Here is a 23,894-nt window from a genome sequence, read left to right as displayed (position 1 = left end):
AGGTGCTGGGTGTGTTGGCTGTTGAAGGTCTGCAGCTGCCTCCCTATGAGGGAACTGACCTCCATGGAAGGAGGCTGCCTCACCCAGGGTTAAGCTGCCTTCTCCTGGTCAGCTCACATCCTGTGACCAGTTGATGCAGAAGTACAAAGGTCTAGGCTTTTTGCCTTGATTTGGAATTTCACTGCAGGGCCATCCCCATTTCAGTTTTCTTCGGCCCATCACAGTTAACTTCTCCCTGTGCCCAACTTGACTTCTCTCACTCTCTCTTATTTACTGTTGACAAGAGCAGTCCACAGTAAACTTCCTGCATGCCAGTCTCTGGCTCTGAGTTGGTTTCCCAGGGAATCCAGGCATACTATTATCGTTATTATTATTTTGAGACAGAGTCTTGCTCTGTTGTCCAGCCTGGAGTGCAGTAGCATGATCTTGGATCACTGCAACCTCCGCCTCCCAGGGTCACGCAATTCTGCCTCAGCCTCCCAAGTAGCTGGGATTACAGGTGCACGCCACTACACCCAGCTAATTTTTGTATTTTTAGTAGAGACAGGGTTTCACTACGTGGGCCAGGATGGTCTCGAACTCCTGACCTCAAGTTATCCACCCACCTCGGCCTCCCAAAATGCTGGGGTTACAGACGTGAGCCACTGCACCTGGCTGAGGCATATTTTTTCTCCATCATTCTTTCGCCCTATCACTTCTCTTTCTTCTCCGTTTCCCTATGCATAGGGTGATCATATATCCTGGTTTTCTGGACTGTCCTGTTTTACTCCTGTTAATCTGTTGACCCACCTGGCCAATACCCCCTTTCATTCTCAAAAGGGTCCTGATTTTGACTATAAATTATGTGACCATCCTACTAATTCATCTCTTCATCACAGATGTTTTCTTTATACTTACTACATTTTACTAGCTGCTGGGAATACAGAGTTGAATATGAGATTCCAATCCTCTGAGCCCATGCTCGAAATTCCTGTTGAAATTGCCAAAAGAATATAATTTTTAAGAGCCTATTATTGCTGGAAACTAGAGAAAGGTGCCATTCTCAAATCATAAACTTCAAGCAATTTCTCCAAGACATATTATAGGCATGAATGAATGAAGGAGAGGGTCTGCCTAGACAGGTGTTTCCTTTGCTTCATTTCACGCATTTTCTACAGATGAGAAGCTACCCAGGGACCAGTGGGAGTCACTCTACCAGCATGCCCTAACCCAGAGCAGACGGACCTGGAGATGGCATGGGGAGCTGAGTTCTACCTGTGCCTCCCAGCTGTGTACTGGGCACAGGGAGAGGCTCAGGGTGAGGGCCTACTCTGACATGCATAATATTCATCTGTTTGGGGATGTATCCTAAACACGGTATGGGCGCTACAGAGATTGGCCCTAAGGAGGGCGGAGGAACCCTAAATAAAACATCACTGTTCCAGTTAACCTAATGGTTGCCCTAAGAAACATAAAGATAAAACTCTCAGACATGGGCTGGGCATGGTGACTCATGCCTGTAATCCCAGCACTTTGGGACGCTGAGGCAGGTGGATCACCTGAAGTCTGGAGTCCTAGACCAGCCTGGCTAACATGGTGAAACCCCGTCTCTACTAAAAATACAAAAATTAGTGTGGCATGGTGGTGCACACCTGTAGTCCCAGTTACTTGGGAGGCTAAGGCATGAGAATCACTTGAACCTGGGAGGCGGAGGTTGCAGTGAGTAGAGATTGAGCCACTGCACTCCACTCTGCATGACAGAGTGAGACTCCATCTCAAAACAAACAAACAACAAACAAACAAACAAACAACAACAAAAAACCAAAACCCTCAGACATGAAGATGAAGCTCCTTGGTACGGCTGCTTGTAGTTGTAGCTGCCTTCCTGTTCTCCATAGGCCCTTGGAGCTTAAATCTAGAAAAGTAAAATCCATAATAACCTAAAGCTTCCTATTCTTTTTTTCATTAAGGCCTAGAGGATCTGAATAAAAATCCATCCGGGACTCAATCTCAACTCCCATTACCTGAAAAACAATAAAAAATTACTAAAATATATCATCATCATGTTTTATAGATGAAAACAGTGAAGCATGCAGATGTTAAGTAGCTCACCCCTAATATTCAAATTCACTCCCCTCTGTAGGAAGAGCACTGAATATGCAAAGTCCTTAGATGTAGAAAGAGAATTGGCAGTTTAAAGAAAGATCAATGTTATGAACCATTGTAGAACTACTGGAAAATAACACTTTAAACAACTTAAATTGTCATTTCAATGAGAGCAAAAATACTGGTAATTAACACTTAAAGATTCTAGACAATTCTTGGGAATTTTTACCAAACAGAACTATAATGGAGGCAGTGATACTGTTGTAAGAAATTATAATATCCACATGTCATTTCCAAGAAATTTCTCAAATACTGAGAAATATAATTTTTAAAAGCCCATTATTGCTGGAAACTAGACAGAGGTGCTATTCTCATATAATAAACTTCAAGGAATTTCTCTAAGACGTATTACAGGCATGAGTGGATGGAGGGGAGGGTTCATCCATACAGTCTTCAGTTCTATCTGGAAGAAGAACTAAAGACTATGTAGGCTGTTGTTAAAGCACCCTTTCCGAAAAAATTATCGCAAGCTCATGTCAAAGCTTTTTTTCAGATTTACCCTGGGGAAAGAAGGTCCTGAGCCATCCATTGCAGATTTTTTTCTTGGAAGAGGAGTTTGTAGAAAAATACAAGGCAGTGCCAGTTAATATTATCAGACCCTTCTCAAGACTGACAGTTTCGCAGAAGATGCTCTTGAGTTCAATAAAATCTACCAAAAAATCACACAAGAATGCTAATTATTTCCCAGAAGGAATTATCAATTATATGACATACATAAAGAAAATTCTGTCCCAGACCATATTTGAGACAATTTTCTTTCCTGCCATGCTATAAAGCATTTGGTGGTATAACAGTTCAATTATAGCTCTTTTAATGGAGAAAACGGAATCTGGATCACTATTTTAGACAATGTTGCAAGTTAATCTCATGTGCATGAAATTAAACATGTGGATGTAAAAGATGAAATTAAAAGTGTAGGATTTTTTTGTGTAATTTTGAGGTGTAGAAAAACTTAAGATTCCAAAGCACAAAAGTGGACAGAATTGACCAGATAAAAATAAAGCATTGCTAATCAGCAGAGAACAACACTAAGTTATAGACAAATGACAGATTGAGAGATAATATCTGTAACATCTAAAACTGACAATTAACGTCTAAACATATAAAATCCTTCTGCCAATCATCAACATCAACAGCAGCAGAAGCAGCAGCAACAACCATCTCCGAGGCTGAAAATCCAGTGGAAAAATGCTATCCATAAGTGGTTAATTGGAGGGAGAACAAAATGGTTAAAAAGTGTCAGAAGAGATGCTCAACTTCATCAGCAATCAAAGAAATGCACATTAAAACAACAGCAAGATATATCTTTATTCCCATCAGATTTGCCAAAATTAGAAAGTCAGATAATACCAAAGTTTCTGGTGCACTGTTGATAGGAGTATAAATTAGATAAGTCTGGAGGAATAAAAATAAAACAGGACATTTAAGTTGGTTCCAAGTCCATTGGGGGGTGGAGGGCTAGGGGGAGGGATAACATTAGGAGAAATGCCTAATGTAGGTGACAGGTTGATGGGTGCAGCAAACCACCATGGCACATGTATACCTATGTAACAAAACTGCACATTCTGCACATATAACCCAGAACTTAAAGTATTAAAAATAAATAAATAAAACAGGATGCAAAATGAAAATATTCAACTCTGGCAATGGGAAAAATTGTTTCAGATACAGAAAATTAAAGTTACAGCAGAATACAAGGTACAGCTCTAGATAATGCATTTAAAAATATTAATGATATAGATTGTTTTATATAAGAATAAAAATTATCCAAATATACCCAGTAAGCAATAGAAAACCTGAATAAATCATTAACCATCAAATAAATTAGATAATTTATCAAAGGCTCTATGGGAAAGTTCTTTAAATTTTTTTTTTTAATAGAGATTGGGGGGGGTCTTTCTATGTTGACCAGGCTGGTCTCGAACTCTTGGTCTCAAGTGATCCTCCCATCTTGGCTTCCCAAAGTGCTAGGATTACAGGTGTGAGCCACTGTGCCTGGCCAAGTTCTGTTAATTTAAAGAAAATATAGATCCTATGCTATTTAAACTAAACTTGTATATTAAAAAAATCATATAAATTATTTTTACAGAGCTTGTATAACCCCGATACCTAAATCTGATGCGCTAGTTCGAGTTTGGCATAAGAAATAGAAACTCTTTCAAACATCATAGAAGAAGAGATTTTAAAAATGGGGTCTGGAGTTTGTAAAATTGTTGGAAGAATTGGAGAGGCATGCTTCAAGCAGGGCCTTCTAAAATGATCCACAGAACACCAAAGAAGTAAATCTCCAGGACAGAAAGGCACAGAAGAGGAGATGAGAATAAATGACGGATGTCAGGTGAGTAAATACACAACACACCTGCAAAGACAGAATTAACATGAGAAAATTGCAGATCAATCATCATTTTTCCCTGGAATATAAATTCTCAGGGGTGTGGACTTCGTGTTGTTTACCACGGTGTCCCTGGTGAGTGTCTGATAAATTTGTAATGAATGCATAAATGGTTAAATGACCATGTTGGGCTTATTATAGAAATTCAAAAATATGTCAATATTAAATATATTAATATCATTAATAACAATAATAGAAAGATGAGGAAAAGTCTATAATCACCCTAATAAGTACTAAGAATATATTTGATACAATTCAACATCTATTTGTAATCAAAGTTCTCAGTAACCTGAGATAAATCTGTACTTTATAATATCAGACACCAATCATCAACTTAACAACACATTATAAAAATATCCATAATATACAGACACAAAATAAAGTGTATCTCTGATACTTCTACTCTTTGCCATTGTATTAGAGATCCTAGCCAATGAAACTAAACAGGTAAAATAAATCAGGTTTACTTTACTAGAAAGAAAAAGACCAAACTATCATTAAGTAGGTGATATAATTGTCTACTTGGAAAGTCTAACTGAATCAATTAAGAAACTAGGACAACTAATAAGAGCTAAGAAAGATGTCTGTGTGTGTAATAAATGAACAAGTTCTCCATATTTCAGCAATAATCAGGAACTATAATAGAAAAAAAAAAAACTCACAAACTACCTAAGAATAACTCAAACAAAATCTGTGGTGGACCTATATGAATAAACTACAGGGTTTATTTTTTATTTTCATTATTTTTATTTTTTATGTGAGACACACTTTCACGATGTTGTCCTGGCTGGTCTTGAACTCCTGGGCTCAAGCAATCCTCTTACATTTGGCCTCCCAAAGTGCTAGGATTACAGACATCAGCCACCAAGACTAGCCAATACTTCAAGTTTTACTGCAGGACGTAAAATAAAATGTATAAACTAAAAAGCATGTGGTTTTTCTAATTTCTAAATGAGTCATAAATTTCCTGTTCTAATTTTAAAATCTCTCTCTCTCTCTCTCTCTCTATATATATATGTGTGTGTGTGTGTGTGTGTGTGTGTGTGTGTGTGTATACACAATGTTTCACATTTTGGGAGAAATTAAGGATTATTTAATAAATGCTATTGGTACAACTAAGAGTTTAGTGACAGAAGTTTGATTTTCACCTCTTAACATAAATGGAAATAAATTTCAGATGAACTATAGTTGATAAACAAACATAAAAATATTTGGAATAAAAAGGGGCCGGGGATGGTGGCTCATGCCTGTAATCCCAGCACTTTGGGAGGCAAGCGGATCACTTGAGGCCAGGAGTTCAAGACCAGCCTGGCCAACATGGTGAAACCCAGTGTTTCTACTAAAAATAAAAAATTTAACTGGGTAGTGGCGCATGTCTGTAATCTCAGCCATTCAGGAGGATGAAGCACGAGAATTGCTTAAACCTAGGAGGTGGAGGCGGCAGTGAGCCAAGATTGGCAACACAACAAGAATCTGTCTCAAAAAAAAAAAAAAGATTTTGATTTTTCAGTATCTACAGCTAATCTATTTAAATTAGCCTTCTAAAACTTAGTCTTTATTGTTGAAAGGGAATCAACCAAGACTGTAATGAACAAATCTATTTACTTAGGGCAAAAATTTTAATGAAAATAGAGAAATAAGAAAATATACATCAATATTTAATTTATCTTGGAATGGGGAAGGATTACTTGTGAACAACACAAAAGGAACGTATTATGCTTTAAAATTTTTTATTTTTAATTACGGGTACATAACAGGTGCTAAATTTTTTATTTTTATACACAAAAGATATTATAAAGAAAAACATGGGTGGAGTTAACTACATACAAGTTAAAGACCTATTGCAGGACATAAAATGGGCTTGTTTAAGGCAAGCGCGGTGATTCATGCCTGTAATTCCAGTACTTTGGGAGGCTGAGGCGAGATCACTTGAGGTCAGGAGTTCGAGACCAGCCTGGCCAACATGGTGAACCCTCATCTCTACTAAAAAAAATGCAACAATTAGCCAGGCATGGTGGCACACGACTATAATCCCAGCTACTCAGGAGGCTGAGGCAGGAGAATCGCTTGAACCCCAGAGGTGGAGGTTGCAGTGAGCTGAGACGGCACCACTGCACTCCAGTCTGGGTGACAGAGCAAGATTCTGTCAGGGAAAAAAAAAAAAAAAATTGGAGGGGAGGGGAGCTTGTCTATTTGCCTAATCCAACTGCCATTCTCAACCCACCCTGAAGTGCCTAACAAAGGAGGCACTTGCTTTCCCAGATAAATGTCTGACTATGGATGGCCACATGACTCAGTTTATGGCAAAGGAGGCATAAGGACTGCTTCTGGAAAAGCTTCTACTTTGGAATCCACTGGGACAAACCTGCTGGTGGCTCTGTTCCTCTTGCTTCCTGCCTTGAATGTGCGCCACTATTGCTGCTGTATCCTCTGCTAGGAGGCAGTGATGGTGAGATTGAAACTCAACATGCAAAGCAAATGAACCAGGTTTGTTTGTGGCAACCTAACTTGGGGCCATCTACCTCCAGGCTTCTTGATATGTGAGACAATTAAATGATTTTATTGCTTAAATTGCTGTTAGTCGCTTATTTTGGTACTTGCAGACGAAAACATTGTAACTAAAGTACATCTATATTTCTGTCACCAAAAAATTATAAATAAAATTATCAACAAGCAAAGATGGAAAAAAATATTTTCAGCATACATGATAAATTAAAATTCAACGTCGTTAATAAAATAATGTTTAACTCCCCGAAGATGTACACTGGCCAAAAAGTGTACGAAAAACAATTTCCCCTTACTGGAAATTCACTAAATATAAATAAAATACAAATACCAAAGGACATTTCCAATCTATCAAACTAGGACATTTTTAAAATAAGACTATAACTTCAAAGATTCAGGAAGGTTGAGGGGTGAAGGTAGAAGGGGTAACCTCAGGTATCACTGGCAAAAGTGTACATTTAGTCTTTCAAGAGGCCAAATTGTCAATCTGTATCAAGGTGTAAAAACATGCAAAGGCTTTGATTTTGCAATTTTACTTCTAGGACTTTATCTGAAGGAAAGAATCATAGTTATTGAAAATCTAAGCTACAAGGATGTTCATCATAGTGTTGTTTATAACAGTGAAGAATTAGGAGCAACTTAAATGTCCAATCCAATAGACTGGTCAAACAATTTGTGGTATGGATAGTGAAATGCTATGCAAATATTAAATGTTACTGTAGAAAAATATTTAATGGCATAGGGAAATATGCTATATTAAGTGAGCCCACAGGTTACAAATCACCATATAGTCTATGCTCCCATTTAGAGTACTGTATATAGAAATCTGTTTAAAAGAAAGGCTGGGAGAAAACCCATCCAAATATTAGCAATAGCTGTTTGTGTTGATGCCATTGGAGTCGGTTATGAATTTCTTTTGTTTTTATTTGTATATGTTTTTCTGCACTAAACATGCATTGCCTTTACATACAAGATGGTGTAAGTTTTAAAGGGGGTTCTGGTTCTGCGGAATGGAAAAGTTTGGAGCCTCACCCCTTAACACCATCCCCCCTCTGCCACGTGCCGCAGCCTCCAGTCAGCCACCTCCTCGCTGACAGTGTCTCAGTTCTTCCGCCCGTCAGCTTTCCTCCCTCCCAGCTTCTTTTAATGCGGGCTCAGGAAAGCGCTGCTCAGGGAGCTCGGCTCTCGGGAGACAGAGACTGGTAGTGTGAGGCGAACCGTGTCTCCTCCTAAGGAGGGCGCAGGGCAGGGAGGGGCCTCCCGAGCTCTCTGTGAACCACTCATCGACGGGGGTTTGTCGTAGAAACAGAAGACCCATTCCAGAGCTCCTCGCGATCTTCTTCATTTATCCAGTGAGTTCCGCGATCCATCCCAGCATGCGGCCGCGCAGCGAACCGCACTTGTGTTTGGGGTGCGCCCTACCCAGTGCCACGCGCAGCGCGGAGCCCCCAGCGCAGCCTCCTACGAATGAAGTCGCATTCCCTCCCTGGGTAAGACCCCGCTCGGTGACCTACGGTGCCCTCTGACGCCTGTGTGCATCAAACAGCTTCCAAAGCAAACAAAAAGCTGAGCACCCACTGTGCCACAGTCCCTGTGGCAGGCAAAAGAGCTGCAAAGACAAGCGAGTCAGAATCCCTGCCTCAGGAGCGCATAGGTCGGGGGAGAGGAAACCCATCCCCATAGGAGACTCAGGACCCAGTGAATTCTATAAGCAGATGTGATCATCCTCATCTTACACCTGCAGATGCTGAAGGAAAGCAAGCGTTTATTGAACACTTACTGCGTGCCAGATACTTTCGCCTAAGCTGTCTTATCCGTAAGGCAAGCAAAGCTCTGAGGAATAAATATCCCCATTTTACCAGTAAGGGAGCTGAAATTCAGAGAAATAACATTCCCATTTAACTGGCTAGGAAACTGAGGTTCAGAGGAGTAAGATCAAATGCCAGAGACCTTATCAGTAAATACCAGCCTCTAACCTGAGTCTGCGGAACAGTGGACCTCACGGGTTGTGAGGGTTTCTGGGCATTTAGTCCAGCGACCCCTACGCAGCGAGGCCAGCATTGCCCTATAAACGTTCCTCTAAGCACTTCCCGCGCCGAGGGACTGTCTGAACGCGGTGACCCCAAGCCCCGTGACCCCCGTCTGCTCTCCTTTGGGAGAAAAGAATAAGTGGAAGTTGTGTTGCCCCTTCGAGGGCGGTACGGAGCTGCCTGGCCAGGAGAGTGATCTCTGTTTTCCCAGCTGGCTCTGAGGGTTTCCGCGGGTGCCATGTCTCGTGCGCCCTGGACTCACTCGCCCAGAGATGATTGCCCGGCTCCCGGCAGGTGAGGGGGTGTGGATGGAGGGTTCCGTGAGTCAGAAATGGAATTTCTAGGCCTTGGGCTGTGTTTGGGGAGATCTCATGATTAGAAGTCCAGTTTGCACCCTCAAAGATGTCTTGAAACCCGTGCACTCTATGCAAATGACCTTCCTGGATTTTCTCTCTTGCCACCTGAGTGAAGTGTTCCAGTGTGGGTGGAGGTGATCGTGGTGGTGTGCGAGTACGTGTGTGTGTTGGAGGAGGAGGTTGCCTAGTGCTAAATGGAACGAAATTCTAGATGGTGCCGCATTTGCAGCTGAGCCCCGCCTCCAAAGTCTCCCCGCTCCTCAGATTCAGGAGGCGGGAGTCGCGGAGACCAGTATATTATGGAAAAGAAAGTTGGATCCGAAAGCCAAGGATGTGTTTGTGGGGGCTTGGAGGAAAAGACAGCCGCGTTGGCGGGGACGGCAGTGAGTGGGAGCCTTTGTCACCCCCCCTTATCCGAGGAGGGCCCCGGGCTCGCGGGGCGCTGCGTGCGTGCGGGCCGGGTGAGCGCTTGTGCATGTGTGTACGTCAGTGTACGTGTGAAATGTGGCGGTGCCGGCCGCAGCAGAGTGTGCGCTCGGTAAAAATATGAATAATCAACACATCGCTCACACCTCCGCCGCGAGTCGAGCCGGGAAGGAGCTGGGAGGTCCCTCGGGCTTTCCCCTGCCGGCTGGCGGGCACCGCCAGGAAAAGGGGTGCATTTCAGAGTAGCTCTTCGGTTATCACTGAGCTAAGAAACTGGGGGGAAAAAAAGAAAAACAGTCACATTTAACTTTTTCTTTCTGAAGGCCTTCTGTTGCACCCTGTTGTTATTAGAAGTGGAAGATGGGGAGGATCCTTGTTCCCCATTCAGCAGCTGGGATGCCACTTGTCATCTCCCACCCTCATTTTGCTCATCTGTAACATGTTGGGGGCAAACAAATCAATAACTTCCACTTGAAGTGTTGCTGTGAAGTTTAAGGGCGAGAAAGGGCTTGGGCAAGTCCTGCCTCTGATCGTTAGTACCTTCCTCTCGGTCTTTCGGTTCACGGAGACCAGCGTGATCAGGCCTTTTAATGCGGGTCAACTTGCCCCCATCACTGCACCGTAAGTAGTGATGACAGATGCCACCGCCTTCGTGCACAGTTCCCTGAAAGGGGCTGCATCCGGCCGATTTACCCCAGCACGGCCCCCAGCAGGGGTTTCATGTGAAAGTCACCCCTCCCACCTGGGAAATCGGGTCCCCAGGTTCTCGTGGAAGCTATCAATCACTTCTCTCTCCAGACAGCCTGCCCCGCAGCACACACACCTCCCAGGCCTCTATTTCCGCGTGGACACCCGCGTTCCCCAAGCTGCTGCAGCGAGAATTTGTTCTCTTGACCTTTCCGCTTTGCTTCCTCGCTCCTTCTGCACGCGGAATAACGGGATAGGAAAGAGGGATATTTTTGAAGGCGAATACTAGGGAGAGCAGGAGCAGAGGAGAGGAAGACGAGGAGGAAGACTTTCTGGAGTTGTCAAGTGTTAGGGTAGAGTTGAATCTGGTTCCTCCAGTCTATTTTGGGTAAACTCACTGCAGTGCCCCGACTGGCCTCGATACAACCGACATCAAGTGTCTCTAAAACGTTCCTCCACGACTCAGTACGACTCAGTATTTCTGCAGCTGTTCCCGCTCGAATCTCCTTCCCTATGTGAAAACAAAAGAAGCGAATCCACTTCTTACGCAAATTGTCCTATAAAGAAGCTGTTTGGTATTGACGGCGGAGTCCCCCTGAGATATTTGTCGTGTATTTATGAATAGTTTCTTTTCTCCCACCCTCTCTAGGGAATTCACATTTATAGAACATACAAATCTAGTTACCAGAAGAAAATGCCAAAGTTGCAATTTGGTGTGAGAGTTAATGAAGTTAGATATTTTTTAAAAAACCATTTCATAAAGAATTGTGAGTTAAATATTCGGCAGATCTCTATGTCAAGTAAAGTTATTTCTTTGTAGTCGGACAAAGAGTAAAGGTTCCAGTTTAAAAAATAAAAAACCCAAAATTGTAAAATTCACGTTTGAAGAGAGGCCACGGGGACAGCCACTTTTTCCATTTATAAAACCCAGACTGGCTCTCCCTGTGAATCGAATTCCCCGGCTACTGGTCTGGCTCTGTGCTTCGGCGCAGGGGGTGTGTGTCTGGAAGTGGGGGTGAAGGTCATATTTAGGTGTGTGTTCTGAAATTTCTGAATTCACCCCAGCGTCCCGCCAGACAGGAACACAGCCAGGAGAGCAGTTGCTAAGTAAAATTTCCGAACCTCTGATCGGGAGGAGAGACTTGGCGCCCAGATGACTGGACCGGATGAGACTGGGCAAACGGGCTTAAAACCAATTACGAGGAAATCGAACATATCACACTGGGTTGCAGACAAGTTGAAACAGGAACATGAAAAGAAAAAACGGGGGTGGGGGTCATTTGGGAAGGGTAAATGAAGAAGAGGACAGGGTAAAAGACAGACATCCCCAGTTTTGTATAAATAGATTGTGAATAATTTTAATCATAGTGTTCTTTTTGGATTTTTCTTGACCAGGGCTAGAGGCAGAACCGAGCTCGTTGGTCGGAGCCTGAGAAGCGCGTGGGCTCCGCAGCCCCGCGGGACTGGGCTTCCCGGGGCCACAGCTGCGCCTGCCAGGCCCCCGAGCGGCTCGGGGCGGGTTTTGTGTTGCACAATCGAAAAGGAGGTTTGTTTGCGGGTAGCTGGGGGCGAGAGAGATGGGAACGACCCTCCAGGCGCAGCCGCCGCTGCTCACTCCCCGAACCAACGCATGTTTCGCGCGAGTGACGGGCTCTGCGCCCATTCCTCCCCAAAACCTATATAGACACAATTAAGCCCAACTGGACTGGCCGAAATGCTGCCACACTGGACCCAAGGCAGTCCTTGTCCCCTCACGCTCGCGCAGGAACTCCAGCCTGGCCAACAATGAACTTCACCTCCTTCAGAGAGCCACCAGGGAGCCATCCCTGGAGCTCCCAGCAACACTGCCGCGGGGGGCGCCCTTAGCGCAGCCGGCGAGTACTGGGGAGGCCCCACTCTGTCAAAGTTCAGGGCCACGGCTCCCCCAGATTGCCTCCCAGTGGAGCACCGTGGCCCCTGAATGTCTGGGAGGGGGGGTTGGCTGGGAGGAGGGGCGCCCGCCAAGCGCGGCCCGTCTGTTTTGGGGCGGGCAGCAGGGAGCTGGGAGAAAGGAACAATTCATTCGCTTCCTGAGGGGGCATAATTTGGGTGGCAGCTGTTACCGCCGAGAAAAGCTGGCGCCCTCGACCCTGACTTTGCCCTTTAACCCCAGCCAACCTGAGCCTGAGGGGTAAACTGTTGGGGCTCGGCCCAGGCCCATTGCTGACCAGAGGCCTCTCCGGTTGTCCTGCGCACCTTTCCGGGGCAACGCGAAGGTGCAGCCCATCCAAGGCCCCTTGGGAAAAAAAATCACCAGGCTCATTGGCGTGTCTTGAAGGGCTCACGGCTGTTCCACACTCTCTGCCAAGGAACTCAAGGCTTTGACCCCGCTGGGCGCAGACCCCAGACGAAGGAGGCGGGGAGTTGTTTGAGATTCGGAGAGATTTATAGAGACGGTGGAAGACTCCGTGTGGTCAGTTTTTGCTGGGACCGAAATTCTCCTTAAAACCTGCATGTAACAGAGAATTGCCGAGTTGAAACAGGGCAGTGAATCTTATCCCTACAAATTTTCCTCCCCGCCCCTTTCTTGCTTTGGACACTCCTGTCTGTCTTGGCTTTTTACGAGCCACCCGATCCATTTCCCAATCGCCCTGTATGGCTCTCCCACCCCTTCTAGTCCAACAGGGAGGACCAAGCCAGAGCTCTGGGGTCCAGGTACCATAGTCAACACAACCCAGAGGCGAGGGTTTTACCTTCTCTACCTTCCCCCAAATCAGTGACCCCAGCCCCCGATCCCGGGGCCTATGCGGAGACGGTCCGTGCACCCGCCCCCCAAACTCCCTAACCACCTATCTGGTTTCAAGCGAATCTCCGCAGTTCGGACCAGCGCTTCCTAGTCTCAATCCTGGAGGTGGAGGCGCGCACCAGTCCCTTTCTCAAGAGAGCGGAGTTTTCTTGAAGTGCAAGCTTCCTGTCAGCCCAGGCAAACCAGTTGCATGGCGCTGTGTCCTCTAGCGGCAAACTCTAGCAGTTCATTTGCGAGCGCTCACCTACACCTAAGGGATCTGGTCTCTCAAATCTGAGACCTAAGAGGGGAGAAAGTGCCCTAAACGCAGCCCAGGCACTCGCAAATGTCCTCCCCATAATGAGGCCGGGAGACTCCGGCGCAATCGCTCGAATTACGAACAGCTGATTGTCTCCTCCACAGCAGATGGTCTTTGAGCACAGATTTGCATTCATTGTCTTCAAATCTGTTTTCGCGTTGGTGTTCTAGATTTCAGCAGCAGATCTATGCACAGATCAGAATACAAAAGGAGAAGCAAGAAAATGACACCCAGCCAGGAGGATGTTTAATAGGCACCTCGAGCAGCCCCGCGCAGCTAAAAAGCCGTCTAGGGTTTCAGCTGTTCGGTGAGGCTGCTGCCACCGCCTCCCGGCCACCAGCCCGCGGCCAGCACCTTGGCGACCGCGCGCGGTGGGCGAAGTTTCCGCGAGTTCCCCGTCCCTCCTCACCCACTCCCGGTAGCTTCGGGAACGGAGAGGTGGGGAGGGAACTGGAAGAAGACCCGCGGGACTACTCCCGGCCGCTCGCGCACTCAGCCCGCCTGGATCTGTCAGCAACCTCTCCTCCACACGGGTGCGACTGCCGCTCGCGCCCGATCGCCCGCGGGTGTTTTCCTTAGCTCCTGGACCGTTTTCCCCCGCATTATATTTGAGCAGCACTTGCGCCTCGCTTGTCCACCCCACTCCACCTCCCGCCTTCATTCATATGTTCTCCACTCTCAGCAACGTGCAAGCCTCACACAACATCTGATATCACTATGGAACTCCAGGAGACCTGCGGGAGCCGTTCAGGGAGCTGGGTGCACTGGGGGACGTTTGCACAAAACATAAGCATATGTGGCCACGCTCACAAGCATGCACACAGATCCGAACCCCGGGAATGAACGTGCCTCCTGGCAGGCTACAAAAATCTACATCTAGAGGCAAGATTCAGGGAGGATTCCCTCAGCCAAGCCGAACCCCTGCGTCCCCAGCCCGCAGACCCCCACTACCCTAAGTCAGTGCAGGGTGTGGGGGATCCCCAATCCTGCGCACGCACACGGGTTTCGTGCAAGGACGCGACGCCCGCAGCTTTCTGTCCCCTTTCACCTCCCGGAGTCCCGGCAACGCAGAGCGTGGAGCGCGCCGCCTGAGGACGTCGGCCCGGCTTGCCCGGCGCCGGCCAATCCCGCGCGTCCATGCAAATGAGGCTCCTTATCGGGCCGCGGCTCCGCCTCTCGTGGCCAGGGCCGTAGTAACCCATTCATGGGGCCCGCGCGCGGCTGCAGCCGGGCTCCGTGGCGCTCGCAGCCACCGCCTCCTCTCGGCTCCGGGTCTTCCCCTTCCTTTTACAACTGATCCTGTTGGGGAATTTTTTTTTTTTCTAAATTGGAACGGTGGGGAGGAGCAGGGAGGGGGGACCTGAAGGAAGGGCAGAGATTAGGCAGCCATCAATTTCCTCCAGTTTCTCCCAGAACAGGTGATGCTTCTAAATTGTGATCACTTTCAGGAGGCAGCGCTGCAGCTGGAAGGATGCGAGCGACCTAGGGTGGAGGGGCTGAGGCGGCATATCTGAACTTACGGAGGATAAGAACCCAAACTTTGGCTACATCAGTCCGTACCTCTCCAGTGAAGCAAAGGACGGGTTATCTTTTTTTTTTTTTTTTCCCAAGACTCAAACTTGGGCACTTGATCCCTTTTCTTGGATTGCTTTGGAGGAGAAGATTGCTGGCAACGTTGGGAACAGTCAGGACTGTGTTGCTGTAACTCTTACTTTTAAAGCGACAGTAGAGGATCAGACTTTTTAAATGTTTGGAATTCAAGATACTTTAGGAAGAGGACCAGCTCTGAAAGAGAAATCGCTGGGCGCCGAGATGGATTCGGTCAGGTCCTGGGTCCGGAATGTCGGAGTGGTGGACGCTAATGTCGCAGCGCAGAGGTAACGACACGGCCGCGCAATTATTATGCTCTCGGTCTCTCGCTCTTACGGTCTGTCTTTCCCTGTGCACCCCCACCCCTGCTCCCCGTGCCTTTCTCTCTCCCTGTCCCCCCATCTGTCGCCCAGGCCCTGCGCGCTGGGGCTCGCCCTCGGGCAAGCAGATCGCTGCAGTCAGGGGAACGCTCACCCGGCAGCCAGCACTCGAGTTTCTGAACTGCCTGGGTCGTAGGCGTTTCTCTCCTACTCCTTTACCGCAGTCCACTCTTTGCAAGGAAAAATAACAAAGTAGCACCCAACATCGACCAGTTCAGCCGCTAGTCTTGCAAGCGGATCTGGCCTGGCCCCAAGCAGAGCGTGAATACCGGAGCTGGCAGTGGCGGCGCGGGAGAAAAGCTGGCTTCCTGGCCGCTCCCGGCTTCGCCACGCCGCCTGCAAGCGCCTGCCTCCCGCATCTTGCTGGGCGATTCCTGGAGCCCAGGAGGCCCGCGGCCAGAGCGTGGCGGCGGCGAGAGGAGCGGGAGAAGCCGGAGCGGCTGCCGGGGAAGGCGAGGCGGCCCGGAGCTCTGGGAGGGGGGACAGGCTGGAGGGTCCCGGCTCAAAGATAAAACAGTGAGCCAGACGAACGGAGCTGGGGAGCTGGAGAAAAGAAGAGATTTCAAAGAAGAGAAAAGACGGAGTCACAGTAGAAAGAGTTGCGGAAGAAGAAAGAGGCGAGAAAAGGCGACCGGCAGCCAGACAGGCTTAGGGATCTCCAGCCTCTGGTTTTGCGGATCTCTGAAGGTGACTTTGTGTCTAGGCATCTGCGTGCTGGGATAGTAAATACCATGTCCGGGGTGCCACCCTACGAAGACATTACCGTCCCATTCTATCATCACCACTACTGAGTTGGAATTTGTGGCTTCCAGGTCCTTGTCTGCGAGAGAGGCAGCCCTTCTACCCCAAAGAGCCCATGAACTTCTTCCAGGACCCTCGCTTCCCCGGCTGCCTTCCTGGCCACCCACTTTTAAGTGCCAACATCACACGGAGAAATGAGTCCTTTCCCAAACTGACCAGGTGTCCCGGGTAGAGCGAACCGGCCTCCACCCTTGGAGGAGAGGAAGCAGAAGTCTCATCGCTCCGGGACTTGGGCCGGCGGCCGCTCCCTCCCTCCCCTGGCCCGGGGCGCGCGGATTTCCCTGTGGCAGACCGCACGGCGCGGCGGTGGCCGCAGCTTTCCGCAGCGCTCTGGGACTGGCCCGCCCGCGAGCTGAGGGAAATAAGGCAGCACCGCAGAGTCCGCTGCGCTGCGCATTTCCTTGGGCTGACTCCTTAAAGAAGCCTCCCTCGCTTTCCTTCCTTCCCGGCATCGAAAAGTTTGCTGAAGCTGGAATAGGCAGAGTGGGGGAGATCTTAGTCAAAACATCACCCCTTTCAAAAGAGTGAATGAAGGCGCACACCTGGGTTCAACGCTGGGAGACCCCAGCGCCGCAGGGCAGCTCTCGTAATCTGTGTGCTCGCCTGAGCCCCAAGTCCGGTGAAATGGGATCTGATGGCCAAGTCGGCTGTGACTGCGACCGGTTGGCTGGGAAGTGTGTGCACACACTCAACACACTCGAGGGCGCCTTCCGGGTCCCCCAACTTGGGTTTCACAGTCACTGGGTTCGACTGGCGCCGCCGGAAAACGCAGCTTGAGTGGGGATCGCGTTGGCCCCAGGAAAGGAGGTCCTCGCCCTTTAACAGTTTGGCTTTTCCCCACCTAGCACCTCTGGGAGCGAGGGTGTCCTATGTGGGTCATCTCATTTGCGGTGGTCAGCGATCCCCGGGGCTGGTCACGAGGATTCCGCCCTGTCTCTGTCTCAGGCACAACTTTTCGGAAGAGCGAGGCAAGCAGCCCAAGGACCCAGACTTGGACTCTGTGTTGCTCTCCCTTCTGCCCCTTGGGGTTCTTACCAACTATCTTTCCCAGTTAGCATTTGGGCTTTGTGGGCAGTGGGTCCAGGTCGGGTAACTCGAATTAATAGGAAATAAAAGGGTCGTTTCTTCCAAAGCAAAGGAGGCACTTATTCCCCTAACCCTGGGCCCCAGCTCTGCATCCTGATACACCCAGCAGTACCAGCTGAGGGAGTGGATGGAGATAGCCCCATCGTATAGGACGCGAGCCACCTCCTTAGGGGACCACTCTGGGTCTCTGTCGGCAGCCCTGGTCTTTCAGTTTCCACTAAAGAGGTGATGGAGAGTGGCCCAGCGGTGGGATGCCAGACCACTGGGTGGTGTCAGAGACCCCAGGCATCAACCTTGCCACCCAACCCCCGTGGCCACGGTGACTCCTTTAAGGAGTCTCCTTTTCCTTATCCGAATTGGAAAAAAGGCCCGAAGGGTTCAGAACTCTGGACCTGGGAAGTGGACGCCTTACCCCTCTGCATGTTGTGGGCGGTTAGTAACATTGCCTTTTTGTCCTTCCCCGTGTCTTGTGTCCCCCGTTTGTCTCCCTGTGCAGCGGGGTCGCCCTGTCCCGGGCCCACTTTGAGAAGCAGCCTCCCTCCAACTTGAGGAAATCCAACTTCTTTCACTTCGTCCTGGCGCTCTATGACAGGCAGGGCCAGCCGGTGGAGATCGAGCGGACTGCTTTCGTGGACTTTGTGGAGAATGACAAAGTAAGCGGAACGTATCCCCCAAACCCCGCGGTCTAATAACTCCCTCTTTGCGAAGCACTAAAGATTCCATCTGTCACTCTCGCACACTTTTCCACTCGCATCATCAGGGATGATAAATCGAGGCTTCTCACCCCCAGCCTCTAAATCAGTCGATTTCCCGAACCTCCTCCCACCCCCACTCCCCCCACCTGGGGCTGGAGGAGCGCTCCCGGCTCTGCGCACCGAGCCCGGCGCCCTTAGTAGCGCCTGACTGTAGACTGACGGAGGAGCAAACGCCCTTCGAACTAGTTAAAAAGTACACCCAAGGCCGCTGCTCCCCTTCTCTGGGTTAATTTTAATTATTTTGCACCTGCGAGAGCCAGTTGGGCTGAGTTGCAGTACTAAGCGGAAACCGGGAGCCCAGCCTTGGCGCGCCTTCGGGCTGTGTCTTCTCTCCGTTTCTCTTCTCCAAGGCAGCGCCTCCTCCAAACTCAAGCCTGGAACTGGGGGCTGGATTCGATCTCAAATGAAGGACAGTCCGCTGAAACTCATATGTGACCAAAGGAAAATCCCTTGCCCTTTCCGGGTCTCCGTGTCCCCAGCTGTACAATGTGAGCTTTAGAGCAGGCCTTCCCAAAGTCCCTCCTGAACCTGGAACTCAGTCCCTGAGCTCCTGGCCCTGCGGGCGCAGTCCTTGCGGGATAGGCCCGAATGCTGCCTTTGCAAGTGACAAGTCCCTTCCCTTTTCTGCCAAAGGAAGCCCTGGGGCTTCCTAAGGACAGACAGAGCCCGATGGGTTGGGTGGTGCCTGTTTACAGGCAGCTTTGGCGAGTTGTCCGGTTGTCGCAGGCTCAAGGGTCACACTTCTGAGGACATTTTTAAGGGAGAAAGAGGGCTGGAAAGGGTCAAGTGGCTTCTAGTCTTGGCAGGTTTCCGGGGGCGGCCAAAGACAGGCAGATGCTCGTGCCCTTTGACCTAGGGCTGAATAGGGGTTGTTCGAAGCTGCCTTTTGATGGGAAGAAGGGATGTGGGATGGGGATTCACTGTCTCCTCTTTCCCTCATTTTGGGGGACTGGAAGGCAAGGGAATCGAACGCTGCCTGTCTTTTCAGGAACAAGGCAACGAGAAGACCAACAATGGCACTCACTACAAGTTACAGCTCCTCTACAGCAACGGTGAGCTCCTCTGCAGCAACGGTGAGCCGGCGCCTAGCAGCCGGCTTCTGGGCCGCACGCATTGATCTTGCCATGATCACTGTCAGGAATCTCATGGAGCCCAGGGCGGCGGGAGGCTTGCCTGGGACAGGGGATTGGGAGGTCACCGTCTCCAGGGCGGCTCAGCCTGGAGAGGCTGCTTGGGCCTCAGACTAATAGCAGAGACGGGTTTGGGGTTCCCCGGAAGGGGCTCCACGACCCTTGACTCGTGCCTGTCTGGTCCTCGCAGGTGTCCGCACGGAACAGGACCTCTATGTCAGGCTCATCGACTCGGTCACCAAGCAGGTGAGCTCAAGGCCTCTTGGCTTCTCTTCACCTGTCTCTGACCCGTCCCCCCAGTCCCCTCAGTTTGTTTCTGACCTGCCCCTCCTCTACGATTTCCTGGGTCAGACTCCACAGCCCCCCTCCTCGTCCCCCTCCCAGCACCTTGTCCACTCGGGAATTTTTTTTTTTTCTGTCTCACCAAGTGACCTGTTCTGTCTGACTCAGGGAAACCCTGGGGGCAGTAAGAGGCGAAGAAAAAGGATGGAGAGGAAGCAATTATTGGGAGATTCAGTTCCCCCAAACATTCCATTTTGCTAAGAATGATGTTCTCACTGGGGCAAACTTCCGTATGCTTTCAGTCGAGTCCAAACTCTGCAACCGCGCAGGTTGTGCAGCGGGCGGCAATTCCTAATGCGGTGGCAAGGCAGTGGGAGGGAAAGCGATGTTGTGCTTGTTCTGAAGTCCCTTCTTTCCTTGCCCCCAACCCCTTTCCGCATCTTCCTTTCCTGCTACTACCTCCTTCACAGCCCATCGCGTACGAGGGACAGAATAAGAATCCGGAAATGTGCCGAGTTCTCCTGACGCACGAAGTGATGTGCAGGTAAGAGCCGCCTTTTCCCAGGCCTTCCTGGAGAGCCCGCACGTGCTCCAGCCGGCCTTGGTGCGCCGCGTTCCCGGGACTAACTTTCAGGAGTGAGGGCTCGCAGCTGAGAGGCCTCGCGGGCAGACGGGCGCAGAGTGTAGATCCACGGAAACCCTTTCATGCAAGTGTCTTAAAGCATAGCCGTTAGGACTCAGAACGACTCGGGACTCCACCTCTCTGATGTCACAGGAGTTTCCTTCGGCCACGTGGAAAGTCTCCACTGTCCCCTGGTCAGTGGTAGTGGTGGAAGCGGGCTGGGCAACCCCGGGCCCGGTTTGGGATCAGTTGGAGTTCCCGCCGGGCCTCTAGTGGTAGATTTCCAGGCGGGTCACTTGTGGAGTTAATGAGTCAAAGCCCTGGAACGACTCCTCGTCTGGGCGAGGGACCACCAGAGGGTCCAGCGGCTCATTTCTGGGGTACTTCCTGGCACCCTGGCACCTGCGGTGATGCGGAGGCGTTTCTTCCTCCTGGGAGGTTGCTCTCTTCGGAGTTCACGTGTTGGGGGAGTTTCTCAGGTCAGAAGGAACTACCTGGAAGAAAGATCCGTCCAGTTCCCACCAGTGCGTTAGGAGGGGCAGGGAGAGGACCCGCTGAGAGATCTGGAGTGTGGAGCAACAGCTGGATTCTGATGTTCACGTCGTGAAAGATTCAGTCTACTGGCCTTCCTGCACCTTTCCCATCTTCCTTTCAGAGACCAATCCATTCCACCTTGAGTCCTGTGCATTATTCCCTTTTTTTCTCCCTGACTGGAAGAAAATTTAAAAAATCAGAAGAATTGCATCCACCCTTATTATTTCAACAAATGTTTATTGAGTGCCTACTATGTGCCCGGTATCGGCTGGGTGCTGGGGATCCCACCGCAAACAAGATATAAATAGGAAACTCTGGGAAGAGTGTGGCTATTTTATTATGAAAATTTAAATGTCTATTCCATACATGCTTTTCTTCCTCCAAAAATCTCTGATTGGAGGGAAAGCCTCAATTCTTCCTTATTCTGCTATTGCTTTAGTGAATGTCTCCCAACTCCAAACTTACTAGTTTTGGGTAATTGCAGGTTATCTGATTTAGTGTGTACTGTTTTATGGGCAGCTCCCTGAAGCGCTGTCTCCCTCCCCAACCTAGTCAGGAAGAAACCATAACAATCAGACATGTTTGTTTTGGTTTTGACCAAGTATTAAAAAAACAAGCTTTCCAAATGCCAGTGGCTTCAGCTGAAAGCAATGGAGGCTTCCTTGCTGAAGTAGCTGGGGGAAGGCATTGGGAGGAGTAAGAAGATAGATACTCCAGTATCTCAGGGACCTTTGATAGATTTGTTCAGAAAGAAAATACAATTCTGAGATGTACTTTATATAATACCTAGATTTAAATAGAACGCTTTGATTAGGTTGGTTAGTTGAAGGAAGGTTTTTCTTTTTATGCCTTTTTTGGAGAGATTACTTTCTGAAAAGGAAAGAAAACAAAACCAAAAACTGATCCATTGTCTAATGAATTATACCTATCATTTTAAATAATACTTGCATGCCCCATCCAGCTGTAGTTAAGACTGACATTTTTATTTTTAAGCCCAATCAAATCCTCCTCATTTTATGCTGTTTAAGTAGCAGCATCAATTTTTAAAGCCTCTAGTTTAGTCTGCATTAGTAACACAATATAAAAATTTAATGTACTGTAACTTCTCTGCGTTGGAGACCTGGGAAGATGCTCTGCTGTTTTCTTCCCAAACTAGAATTTAAAATAAATATTAATTATGTGTAAATAAATGATCCATTGAACGGATACTGTCTGCAGCATATGCGTGTGTGTGTACACGTGTGCAGACGAGATGGGTGATGGCAAATATTAGATGCATCCAAAAGGGAAGTTCTCGTTCCATCTGTCAGTTAGAGCTGGTTGATACTTTAGGAAGGGGGAAAAGTTCCTTCTCTTACATTTTAAGAGCCAGTTGTAGCAGTCAATGATTGAGAGATGAATCAGGTGCCCTGTTTCTCCAGGGTTATTGCATATATTTAGTTTCATTTGCATAGTGTTATTTGGCATACCTGGGCACTTCCCCGGATGGTTTTATGTTCCGTAATCTTTAGTAAAAGGCTCATAAATTGGTGTTTAGATTTGAATGGAGAACAAAGCAGAGACAAAATAAATCTCTTTAGGAATAACTTTTTCTCCCTTCCCCAATGGTCTCTGTTCCTCTCTTCCCTGCTTTGGTTCATTTTGCCAATTATTAGCAAGGAGAAATCTAGTTGTTATGGCGCTGCCTGCCACCCCGAGCCCTCAATGCTCAGAGGGTTAAAAGATATTATAATTTGAACAGAAGTCGTCTCAAGGCCTACAGCTGGCTAATAACAGAGTTGTATTGAGCTCGAGCAAACCCCACAGCTGTGACTTTTCGCCACAAGGCGCAGGCTAGACAGGGCCCTAATCAGATGGGCCAGCCGGGCAGTGGGGCCAGTGTCTTTATCGGCCAGATGGTGTGAATTTAGACACTTTTGTTATGCAATCGCAGGGAGGAGTTGGAGAGAAGAAAACAAAACAAAAGCCACCATGCTGTGCGCTTATTTGAGTTTGAAATTAGAGACAGATTTTTGAAAGTTGAAGGTTGAATTTTAAAAACTATTTTGGAGGGGATAAGAGACACACTCACTTGCTGTGAGCTGGAGTTGGGCTGACTGGACACCCTCCGTCCAAGGCTGGGGCTTTTTCCCCTTCCCCAGCCATCTTTTCTCTTTCCCTTTCTGAAAAATGCAGGTATGATTCAGGATTGTGATAAGAGTTCTTGTGTTTCCCCGCCTCCCTCTTCTAACTTGTTTTATTTTTTTCTCTCTCCTTTAAAGACTCCGGGTGGAGATGGGGAGAATAAATTGAGTGTTTCAAGTAAAACGTTTTCCAAATAAGTACCAAAATAAAATAAACCAAACCACGCCAGAGAGAAACAGTGGAACATCTTCCATTTTCATTCATTAAGAAAAAAGAGCACCTCTGAGTCTCTCTGGGGTTGTTACGAACACAATCTTAACCTATTGCCAAGCTCAGTTTCCTCTTCTCTTTGTTTTATTATTTTTTATCTTAGAGTCAGTTTTAGAAAACACTTATTGAGAACTTCAGACTTGCTTGTTGGAGAGTAATCCTAGCCTTTTAACTAAAGTAGCTGAACCTGAAGTTGGTCACTCAGGCTTTGTCTACACAGCAAAGGGAAGGCAGAATTAAGTTTATCTGAGTAATTCAGGGACCTGGTTTGTTAGCTGTTCCACACTGGGGAGTGTAGGTTCACAAACATCTCAGGTTCTCCACTTCCCATTGCTTGTGCTAATATTGCTGGCAGGAGGACTGAACGCCGTTAAAAACAAAGAAGGACTAGAACATATTAATGAGAACTTTTCTCTAAAAAAAAAATAATAATTTGCTTTGGCCAACTCACAGACCTAGAAAAATTTTAAGAGGGGCTCAAATGGGGCTAATTCAACCAAGTTCTATTATTTTTATACGTTTACTATTATAGTTCAATGGCCAAGTGAGTGTCTTCTATGTATGTTTTGTGCTGAATATCAACATTAGAGATGATATTTAAATATGTTACTGTTGGAAAATGGAGGATTGGATCCTAAAGTTTATCTGCATTTTTCTTTGAATATCATTTCCTTCCAAGTTCATTCCCTACGTTAT

At 48.0% G+C, this 23,894-nt stretch overlaps 1 protein-coding gene across 1 annotated transcript in view; it reads left to right on the top strand.

Moving 5' to 3' along the window:
- Positions 1-14,808: 14,808 nt before the first annotated feature.
- EBF2 (EBF transcription factor 2) overlaps positions 14,809-23,894 on the top strand; it is a 201,832-nt gene continuing 192,746 nt past the window's right edge. The window contains exons 1-5 of the mRNA XM_033229095.1: positions 14,809-15,501; positions 17,978-18,134; positions 19,225-19,288; positions 19,557-19,612; positions 20,119-20,192. Of these exons, the coding sequence (XP_033084986.1) occupies positions 15,371-15,501; positions 17,978-18,134; positions 19,225-19,288; positions 19,557-19,612; positions 20,119-20,192 (482 nt within the window). The 5' untranslated portion in view covers positions 14,809-15,370. The remainder of the gene's footprint in view (positions 15,502-17,977; positions 18,135-19,224; positions 19,289-19,556; positions 19,613-20,118; positions 20,193-23,894) is intronic.

Source organism: Trachypithecus francoisi, unplaced genomic scaffold (assembly GCF_009764315.1).
Source record: "Trachypithecus francoisi isolate TF-2019V2 unplaced genomic scaffold, Tfra_2.0 Contig01440, whole genome shotgun sequence".
Classification (NCBI taxonomy): Eukaryota; Metazoa; Chordata; class Mammalia; order Primates; family Cercopithecidae; genus Trachypithecus; species Trachypithecus francoisi.
This window is presented reverse-complemented; position numbering and strand designations above follow the sequence as displayed.